Source organism: Halichoeres trimaculatus, unplaced genomic scaffold (genome assembly GCF_033239565.1).
Source record: "Halichoeres trimaculatus isolate MK-OKI-2021-1 unplaced genomic scaffold, fHalTri1.1 fHalTri1_scaffold_11, whole genome shotgun sequence".
Taxonomy (NCBI): domain Eukaryota; kingdom Metazoa; phylum Chordata; class Actinopteri; order Labriformes; family Labridae; genus Halichoeres; species Halichoeres trimaculatus.
This window is the reverse complement of record NW_027437189.1, coordinates 21,308,101-21,319,155: the sequence shown is the minus strand read 5'-3', so window position 1 is coordinate 21,319,155 and position 11,055 is coordinate 21,308,101. Positions and strand designations below refer to the sequence as shown.

At 39.7% G+C, this 11,055-nt stretch overlaps 1 protein-coding gene and 1 long non-coding RNA gene across 2 annotated transcripts; one reads left to right on the top strand and one right to left on the bottom strand.

Moving 5' to 3' along the window:
* The first annotated feature begins 1,286 nt into the window (after nucleotides 1-1,286).
* Nucleotides 1,287-1,712, top strand: LOC141798900 (uncharacterized). The gene is made up of 3 exons (XR_012599207.1): nucleotides 1,287-1,362; nucleotides 1,466-1,500; nucleotides 1,611-1,712. It is a non-coding gene; the product is annotated as an uncharacterized LOC141798900 (long non-coding RNA).
* A 6,924-nt stretch (nucleotides 1,713-8,636) lies between these two features.
* Nucleotides 8,637-10,699, bottom strand: prok1 (prokineticin 1). The gene is made up of 3 exons (XM_074682117.1): nucleotides 10,465-10,699; nucleotides 9,525-9,650; nucleotides 8,637-9,165 (listed from the first exon to the last, which is right to left on the bottom strand). The coding sequence occupies exons 1-3, from the start codon at nucleotides 10,537-10,539 to the stop codon at nucleotides 9,046-9,048; spliced, it is 321 nt and encodes a 106-aa protein (XP_074538218.1). The 5' UTR covers nucleotides 10,540-10,699; the 3' UTR covers nucleotides 8,637-9,045.
* Between the last annotated feature and the right edge of the window lie 356 nt (nucleotides 10,700-11,055).

Genomic DNA, 11,055 nt, shown 5'->3' with positions numbered 1-11,055 from the left:
GATAGAATCAAAAGAAAGCAATTACAACAGAATCTCTCTGCCGGAAGATGCTACTTTAATTTTATTTTTTTTAAAAACAAGGATTTGCACCCCTTAACAACATCATCAGTTTTAGAGGAGTAGGTGGGATGTGGCATTGGGCTGCACTGATTTGCTGCTCATTCGTCTGCCCTCAGTATGGTAGCCTGATAAAAATAGGCAATGTGGACATAAAAGAAGAAGTTCATCATATAAATATTCCAGGAATGTGCCGCAGCAACCCACAAGGATCCTGCAGCCACGTGAGGGACATCTTTCCTGACCCTCCATCTGATGAAATTACACTTCCTTTTTTCTTGAGGAGGGAGGGGCCTCACATTGTCTAAAAGACGAAACCTATAGGAAAACAAAATGATTAGCATGGTGAGCATTACAGTGAAGATGAAGGTTTTACTCATTGTGGTCATATTATTAGGTCTGTTCCATATCCAACAGTACCTGCTCTGTCCCTGCAATGACATTTTAATAAGAACTGTTTTTCATTTTCAGGTATCCCTCCTCTGAGAGGACAGCAGAGGATCAAGGAGTTTGAACACATCCTGCTGAGGCTACCCTTCCCGTCTTTTTACAACAGTTACAACAAGTCGTGCTGCAAACTGTATCCAGGGGGATGCTACAAGCTGCTGGACAGTACAGGATATACCTGCTGCGACTCACTGAAAGGAAGAGTCACGAAAACAGAGAATGATGGGTGGATAGAGTTTCAAATATCCAATGTGCAGTTAGAGGACGGAGGATATTATAGATGTATTGTGCTTGGAACTGAAAACCACATCTACAGAGATTACTTTGTGGAGGTATCTGGTAAGAACTGTGATCATTAACCTGTTATTAATTGATTAAATAATTTGTTGTTATCAATGAAAATTCCTCATCTTAATGTTAACTTGTTAAATAATATGCTAATTTGTTCTTCAGAAAGTAGCAAAATTTGTTAAAGCACTCAAAAGCCCTCACCTTGGAAAACTTTTACAATACTCGTGTTTTTTGCAGAGGTTTCACGCCACCACAGCCAGACTCAGCTCTCAGCAGTGACTACCATCAAAGCTCCAAATACTACCACAAATCTCCCAGAATCCACCGGGCCTGTTCTGGCACAGGATCACAGTGGCAGTCCCAGGTTTTCACTCTGCACATAACTCAATTTCTTCTGCTCACTAACCTCACAGCTCTCTCTGACTGCAGCATGTATTTTTCCCTGCAGAGTTCCCTGGAGTTTTAGCCTGCTGTTGGCTGTGGTTGTGTCCATTACAGCGATGATCCTGATCACTTCAGTCATTGGTGTCATTTTCTGCAAGGTCAAGGTAAAACAAAAACAGTCAGGTGAGCTTTTTTTCTTGAATCCACAAAAACCTGCATGCCCATCAATGATTCATGATGCTGTGTTTATTTCATTGCACTCAAAGACTTATTGTTTTCTTTGTAGACACTCAGCATGAGTCACTGAAACAAGAGGCCTTGGTGAGTGCTAAACAGGGAACCTGACGCCTCTGTGATTCATCATCACTTGTTTTCAAGTGTTTATTCTTGAAAACTTCCAGATCACCGTCTCTTGTTTGTCGTCCCTTTAGGACAACAGTGGCATTGTCTACACCACCGTAGACTTCAGAGCTCATCAGAAACCAGCAGAGGTGTATGCAAATCTGAGGACACACAAAATCACATCAAGAGCCCCTGACACCACCTGGAGGGCAGAGCACAATGGGATGGTGGAGTACTCAACACTAGCTGTACACCATTAACATTCAGGTCTGATTGAATTGTGTTAGTGTCTCTTAGCCTGGGAAATGAAAGGCATTTACTGCACAGAATCAGAATCAGACTTTTAAAGTCTTATTTCACCTATTCTGTCTATCGAGACCCCCCTAAACGTTTTTTTTTAACAAATATCTAACAGCATGTTTTATTTCCAGATATTAATGCAATGTAAGAAATGAAGATCTCCACTTTAAAACATTTTATCTTTTAAATAAAGACACAAAAATTGTGTCAAATCTTGTTTTTCTTTGACTGCCTCCACATGCCCCTCTTTGTGGTTATCTTTTGTTACATCACTGTTTTGTTACGACCCTAAAGCAAGCGTAGCTCTCTTTTTGCTATCTCAAACTGCTCAATAATCTATTCTCAGCCTTCTCTTCTTTTATTCCTCAAAAGCTGGTGCCAACTCTTTTTGTATCGTCTCCCAAAGGTCAAGTTTCTCTTAAGAGCAGATAAACGATCAGATCTGATGGATTCTTATTCCTGTGACATTTTAGTGTGAATCTGATGTGACTGAGGATGTGTGCTGCACAGAATCTGTTGTTTCCAGATGGACACGCTGATGAAAAACCTAAAATCTGTTGTGATTGAAATGTGTTGTTTTTAAAGTGCACAAATAAACACACAGATTTAGCACAATAGCAATAAAAACAGACATGATGATGATTTGTGGCGATAGACAGGGGAAAACACTGCTCTTTATTCAACCGAACATATAAGTCAGTGCCTCGTCATGGAAGTTTGGTTGCGGCCCTGGCAGTACACCTCCTCCCTGAACCCAGAGCTGGTCAGAGCTACTGTTGCAGCTGTAGATGCTCCATGCTGAGGGAAAAGAAACAAAAGATGCATTCTTCTGGTCTCTTCATTACGGTGTTGGAAACTTTCCTGTGGCAGTGGGAAAAACTGACCTAAAAAACAACTGCAGGTGCAGGTGAATACAGCGCAGTCATCAGATTTTCTGTTTATTGGTGTTTTACAGGTCTTCAGCTGAAGAAACTAACTGAGTGCTGCTTAATTATTTTTACTGAAGAGCTTTTACGTCAGAGCATCAAATGTGTGTTTATTCAAAATCAGGAAAAATCCACTATGGGTGATGGTATGACTCAGTTTTTTCTTACTGGTTGGTTTGAGCTCCAGTTCAGGCATTCACGCTGTTGATGACACCACTGGTGGAAAGACGTTCATGAAGAACAGAAAAGGGTGGATTCTTTGAAGCTCTGATGAACATTAGTTTGTTTAAGGCATTCTTATTTGTGTTTCTTCCTGCCTGTACTCTTTTGTTGGCAGAGGTGAACCATGTGGTTGGTCCAGGGTGTTGGTTGCTGTCAGCACCTCTAGTAGCCAATGCACAGCTGGCTCACTGTTGCTAAGAAAGCCAAATAAAACAAACGCCAAAATTCAACTTAATGTTACAGCGAATGAAATGTACACCACCAGTCCACATTTTTTCCCACCAATTTTGGCTTGATCGTGTTGTCAAACAGTCAAGATGTCAAAGGAGAAGGTATTGAGGGCAAACCCATGATGTGTGTGAGCCATAAAGGAGGCCACTCTCTGGCTTTTTTAACACCTGGTTGGCTGCAGAGATGCTCACATCTGGAGGCAGAGGACAGCTGACAGTTATAGTTTAACAGAACACAGACACGTGCCTTGTTGAAGTGTAAATAAATTGATCGTGCCTTACGTTATGGTTACCCCAACACTTAACTCGCCACCAACCAGAAATTCAGTCATTCTGTTTGGACAGAAGCTGATCTCCCATTTAAAAAGAAAAAACTAATTTCACTACTGGGACAATAATTTCTCCATCAAATGAGAATTTAAGGGATATCACAAAAAAATACATCTGGAACAAACATAAAGTCACACTGGTGTTTATTTTCCATAGACACTGATATGGAAAGACCACCTTTTGTCATTGTAAAAAAAAAAGTGAAGCCAAAAACTGCCTGCATGAGTACTTACATGTGACATATTTTGTGACTAAGGCATGTGCAGAAGTGATGTGGATGGTGGAACCAAAGGACCGGTGCCACTCCCAATTTATAAACCAAAGCCTACTCACAGCTTACTGATAAAACAGATAATAATACTGATATGGTGCAGTCCACATAAACACAGATTCTTGTGCCAATCTGCAGCAGACTTTCATGTTTGTAGATAGTCCAATGGTTGTAGTGCCATTGGTTATTGTATTGTGGTAGAGCACCCATGCGATGGTGATTTGTGGATATAGATAAGGGAAAATCACTTCTGATTTTAAACCCTAAAGGGAAAATTCTGGTGTCTGGCAGATGAAATCATAAAAAAACACATAAAACAAGAAATTCAGTTGTCTATCAGCTCATCTCCCACTGGCTTGAGAGTTATGAAGCCTGATGTCAATTACTCCACTGCTGCTGTTTCTCTCCGGTCCACAAAGATGTTGTGAAGTGGATGATCAGTGTAATTCAGAAAGGCCTTCTTCTGTGTGTATCTCTCCTCCGCAGTCCCCAGTGAGTCCAGCTTGGTTTCAATCCCAGCTCCAGCTCTTTTCATCAGTTTGGCCAGTCGCCTCCCATCCATGTATTTTATACTGCTGCTCTGACAAACCACAGCTTGGAATAACACACTTGCTCCCACGTTCCTGTGCCATTTGTTAACATGGAGGAGGTGGGCTTTATGACCATATCTTAAACAGTTCTTGGTTTTTCAAGAAAAAGATTTGAATTTGCACATTTGTCTTATTCCAGCTTATTCAGCAGTCAAATAGGTGAACACAAGAAAACTCTTTCTTAGATAAGAGTTATTTCGTGTCATCAGAACTAACAGGCAAAATAAATACTAAACACATCAATTTACCTGAGACTTATCAGAAGCAAAACATACTCAAACACCAAGGCCAATTAAAGTTTGCATTACTTTTTTATTTATTAAATTCATTAGATATGTTTTGATAATATTCAAGATATGCCTTAGTGTCAAGCACTCTAATGTTGCAGCTATCAGCTGAAGTTAAACTGTATCAAAAACTGACCTTTTAATGTTCAACCACTTTCTTGTTTCTACCAAGGTTATAATAGTTTTGGATTTGTCATTATAGTTTAGTTTTAGTTAGTTTTGACATTTCTTTCCCATTACAGTTTAGTTTTACAGCGGGCATTCTAGTTTTTATTTAGTTTTATGGTGTTTTATTCAGACTCACATTAAACTAAACTATTACAGATGCTCTGATTCATTGCTCCACTACTTTTTGTCACAGCACAGTGCACAGCCAGTCAGTGTAGTAAACAAGCATGTGCCAGTACATCGCTACGATGGTGCTGTGCGACACTGACAACTGCCTAAAACTGTTCCCAAAAATTGTTTGGGAAAATGTGTCGGATTAATTTAAATCCTAAAGGCTATTAATACTGTCAAAAACGATAACTAAGGACATTTTATCTATAATTTTAGTTAGTTTCAGTTAGTTTTGTGAACACAAGATACAGTTTTAGTTTACTTATCATTTTTGTTTTATTTTCCAGTTTTTATTAGTTTGAGTTAACTATCATAACCTTGGTTTCTAAATGATAGTTGTCTACTTAGTGAAAAAAGGCCAAAGCAATGGCAGCTGAATCAACAAGAGATAAATACAGTGGCAAGAACTGAATTGAGGTATCACTAAATTGTACTTTTAAACTGAACTGAAATAAATGTAGTTCATCATTTTTGACCAATGTGTTCAAATATTCAACTATAAACACTGAAGCGATCCCAGCAGTTTCTGGGCTCAAGAGGCAAAGTCTTCAGCTGTTAGTGTCCAATTAGAATTGTTATATATTTTATTTGTGCTATAAGATAAATATAATACATTCATGTTCCATGCACAGAGACAACAAGATGGACTAAACCTGAAATGTGTCACATCATTATGAGCCACTGGGTTAGAGCCAGTGAAGATGTCAGGTTTGTGAGATGCTTTTTCTGTCGTCCTCTTTTGAGCCCCTCTTCTTCAGGGCTCGTCTGGCTTGGCTGTCTTCCCCTGATCAGTGGGATCCCACACACAGACAGAAGTCCAGCATGTTTCAGCTGAGTAAACCAGGATGTACCCTCTCCTCTGAGCTTTGTGCTGGTTTCAGAGATGAGACAGCTCACAGCAAAGTGGCATTTAGACTTTCCTCTCCAGAGTCTTACATGGAGATAGCCTCAAACAGTTCATCCTTTTCAGCTTTGAAATGTCAAAGAAACGAAGGAGCATGTCTCTTTTCAAACAGTCAGCTTGGGCTTTGTTATGAAAGACAGAAAGCTACAGGAGCTGAAAAGATAAAGTGCTGCAACAGGGTGTCAATCACTTCCCTTTACAGGAATCAATTTCTGTCTTACCATTGTACCTCACACAACAAGGTCATGTCCCAAAAATTCTCACCCAGATAACATAACGTGGTCATTATAAAGTGACCCTGCAAATACTGGTGAGGTGGTCTGCTTGTAGTCTCAGCTCAGACATAACTCTTAACAGTCCACAGATAAATGAAACTGATGCTCCAGGTCTGACTTGAGGAAATCGATGCCTTTTATAATCTGAGAGATCTTTAAGTACAAAACAGCGTTTAACAAAAGCAAACCACTCTTTTTGTGCAGACATGAAGTTTAAGAGATGACTTGGAGATTTTGTGTGGCTTTCCAAGAGTGAAAGTTAGCAGCATTATCTGATAACAGCATGAAACAAAGGACACAGCTGAATATTTGGGAGTGAGTTTTATCAAATGGTCAGTCAGCTTTAACAAGCTGAATTATTGACAGGATCATGTACTGTGATTTGACTTAAAGATGATGAGTGAAGATGTGGTAATCTCATTGATCTATTCATCTTAAATGTATCATGTGAAAGTATTTCTAATTCTGATTCTTCCTCTGGCCATTGAAGCCATTCATAATCATTCAGGGTAGAAACAGAGTTATACCATTTTAAGGAAGGGGAAATTGAGCCCCATCTTATTTTGCACTTTACACAATATGATGATTTAAAAGGAAATCCCCTCTCAAAACCCTGAGATATTGTGTTGATCAGATATACAAACACTAAAATGGCTGTGTGATGTGTTCAAGCTTGCTAATTTTGCCTTTAAATCCTGGGGAAAAAAAGATTTTTTAAAAAGTCTCCTAAATTAGTCTACTTTTGAACACTTGGTTTAAAATTTTATTTTCTGTTCTTGAGCACAGTTTCTGTGTTAAAAGAAAATTTCCATTGCCTTTGTGACTTGCTAAGAGCAAAGTGTGCTGTTCGTGTTGGGTTGAAGTGCACAAGGCTCGTCTTAGTGTTGGGTTTTGCAGGTTTTTGGAAATCATCTTAAGAAATCATTTGTTGTGATTTATATAAATAAAGACTGGTTGACTGATTCTAAAGTGGGGAAAATAATTATTGAACGTGTCAACTTTTTTCTCATCACATTTATTTCCAAAGATGTAATTCAAACAAAATTTCTACCAGACATTGGTATTAACTCTTATAATCCACACATGAAAAGAAATCACAGCATTCAGGTCCAAAGTTCAATTTTGGTCTCATCTGACCAGACAACATTCTCCCAGTATTCTACAGGCTTGTCAAGATGCTGTTCAGCAAACTTTAAACCAGCTTCAACATGCCTTTTCTTGAGGAATGGAGTCGTGTGGGCTGAGCGTCCATAGAGGCCATGGTGGTGGAGTGCATTGCCCATTGTTTTCTCTGTAACAATTGTACCTGCTGCCTTTCAGAGTGGTCCTTGGCTCGTTGAGTACTCTCCTTACTATCTTTCTGACTCCCTGGTCAGAAATCTTGCAAGGAGCTCCTATGCGTGGCCTGTTGATGGTAAGGTGGTGCTTCTTCCACTTGTGAATAATGGCCCCAACGGTGCTGACTGGAATAATCAGGTGCTTTGATATAAGTCTGTAACCAGTTCCATTCTGATGCTGAGCAACAATCAGGTTGTGAATGTCTTCAGAGAGCTCTTTGCCTTTACCCATCATGAGGTGTGTTGTGTATAACTGCTTGGTGAAAAAACAACCTTTTTTATAGGACCATCAATTTGCTCTAGCCCAGCTGATGTTGGTTTGCACTAATTGGAAGTTCGAGTAATAATTCCAGACAGATTTCAGGTGGTATGGGGCATTTCCTTGCCAAAGTATACAGCTTTTCCATGGTGTGTTCAATACTTTTTTCCTGTGTTATCGTACTTAATTCCACATGATCATTATTTATGGACTTGAATGTCATGATTTCTTTTCATGTGTGGATTATTTGAGTTAATACCAATGTCTGGTAGAAATTTCGTTTGAATCGCAGCTTTGAGAACAAATGTAGTGAGAAAAATTTGACACGTTCAATACTTATTTTCCCCACTGTATGTGATAGACCTGCTTTGTGCTCTGACCCTGAACAGCCTGTATTCATGTTGTCATGTTAGCCTGTGTTAGCCTTGAAATAAATTCACAACACAGTTATAAAATCCATGCTTTAAATTTTTTTTACCATAGAGGCCTTTGTATTCAATTTTCTAAACAAGCTTGAGTGAACTTTTATTTTACAAAATACGTTACTTCAGTCTTTTTTATGACACATTTTTACTACCTCTAGCATATGGTGGATATGATTCTCTGAACAGGTATGTCAAATTATAGAAGTGCTGTGATACATGTTAAAGTCTTTTATTTCACTCAACATACAGTAAACAAACATCAGTTAGTTACCTGTGGTATCAAACTTACTTAGAAGTAGAATATTTCTTTTGTTTTTCATTCATAGGTATCACCTTTACTTGTCTTGTGATTTGTTTTCCCTTATTATTAAAAATTACTCTATTATAGCCTGTTTCTATAAATCATGTGACAACATCAACGTTTTAGTCTGTTGAGTAAACGGCAGCAAAATCCTCCAAGGAACTTTAATCACACGAGTGAATGGAAAAAATGCTCCACAGAGCTCATATACATGAACATTACTGATATTATCCTTTTATTGACAATTTTAATTACACATTTCTCTAGATAAATTAACATAAAGTGCACACTGATAACAGCAAACATCCCATTTGTTCACAAATGTCGTAACTTTGATCCAACAAAACTGTCTTTCTGCTGCTGCTCTTTGAACATGTTACATCACCCAAGCATTTCTTTTTCTGTCACTGAAGTGTGGATTGACAGAATGAACACTTTGTATTACAGTGCATAGAGTACACAAATGAAGACTACAGTATGGATAACATGTGCATTTCCCCTCAGTGCTCAGCCCCATCTCTGAGTCTGTTAAAAGTCAATGTTTTTGAAGTCTTCTGTACATCTATACTTGCTTTCAGCGTACCTGGTGCACACCAAGTGGGGCAGGCAGGGACATGTGTGGTGTTGCCTCTTTCCTAGATACGGCACCTGTTAGTGGGAAAAACAGAAAGCAGAAATAATCCAGCAGTGTAAATCCTTCCTCAGCTGACAAGTGGAGTCTTAAAAGTCTGAAGTGAGAGGCAGGATTGGTGTTGGCAGAACTAATTGTTGCTATCCCCTGATAATCAAAGTGATATACGGCTCTGATTGGCTGCTTCACTGTGGAAAAGATCGATAGATTCTGCAGTTATCAGCAGCTTTTCTACAGCTTTAGCCAGCCTGCCAGCACTTGATACAATCTGGATTTCCACTAAAGCAGAGTGTGGGCGAAAGAAGGGAAAGTGCGTGTGGTGGTGGTGTGTGTGAGCACGACGCAGGGAGATAAGTGACATCACATTTTTCTTTACCTTGTGACTAAACGGGTGGCATTCATCCCCTTCAACTCCTCTGGGGACACACATCCTCAGACCCCTTAGCCACAGACTGACAGCACAGCAAAGACCAAAACCACACTGTAGGTCTCTCTCACAGGCCTGCAGGAAAGGTGGAGAATGAAGACGAGATAGAGAGGGTTAAAAAGAAGAAGTAGGGATGCCTTTTAATTTCAGTAAACCAGTTTTTATTTATGCAAATAGAAAAACCCTCTCGTGGTTGCACAGTCAAATCCATTTCATTCACCACTCATCATCTCTCTAATTCATTTAGAAATGAATATCAACCACTGGGATAATTTCCTTTTCGTTTTCCAGCGGACCTGAAGCGGAGGAGGATGTGGTCTCCTGTCAGTCATGACTAATCAAATTTGAAAGTTTATCACTGCTGCTTACGTGATATCTTTTATTTGTTATGAATGTTATGGTCAACACCCAATATGTGGAGAACAGAAAACACAGATCACTCATGATTAGTGAGGAAATAAACTGTTAACATTCTGATCCTTACGTCAAGTGTTTTTTTTTAAGTCATTTAGCAAAGATTACATCCAAATATTTTCTTTCTTTCAGTCTCAGGTGTTACAACTTTCTGCTTTTTCCTGTTTTATCTTTTTATAAATGGAATAGTTTAGAGTTAGCATGGCTTACAGACAGACAGTTTACAGCGGACATCATTTCAGGCACCTTAGGGCATCTGTAACCACTTTGTTACAGTAAAGTAAAAATTGAAAAACAATTAGAGGATGAGGAAAAGAACATTTTATATGATCTATAAACTCCCACAGGAACTGAATCAAAGAAGAGATAGAGAGAAAGAGTTATGGATGAGTAAAAGGACCCCTCCCCAAACCTGGCTATAAGCTGATGAAGTGTTAAGTAACGACGTAAAGCAGAGACAGAAACCTTGACTCACCCCTGTGATGACGGCTCCCCTGGAGCAGCTCAGAGACAGCAGGAGGAAGGACAGCAGCACCGCCCTGAAGCTCATCACAGCAACAGGACAACTGGACTCTTTCAACAGCTTTTACTGCTTATCAACAGCTGTTCACAGTCGCCCACAAACTCAGTCAGCTCTACAGTCAGTCATGAAGGGATCCTGAACTCCTCAGAGTGGAGAGCCACACTCTCTCCCTCCCTTTATCTGCCTCAGACCCCCACCCAGGACTCCCCCCTCCCTCCCATCCATCCTTACCAATGTCTCAGATCTCCCCACGCCCTCGCTGCCTGTCTCCTCAGAAGCTTCGTCATCTTACTCATCTGGATGACGGTGATGGTGGCTCTTCTGCGGGAGCTTTAGGGTTTGACTATACATCTGCTGGAGGGAGAGGCTGACATCATTCAAGTGCAACAGTGTGACACAAAAAGTATAGAGGGCTGTTCTAAGATGGATGGCATTAAAATGAACACAGCACCTCTGTGGGAGAGAAAGGTTACAGGTGTCAGAAAACCCAGAGTTATTTGTCAGTCTGAAACAAACAGGACAAAACAAATCACCGTCACAGCT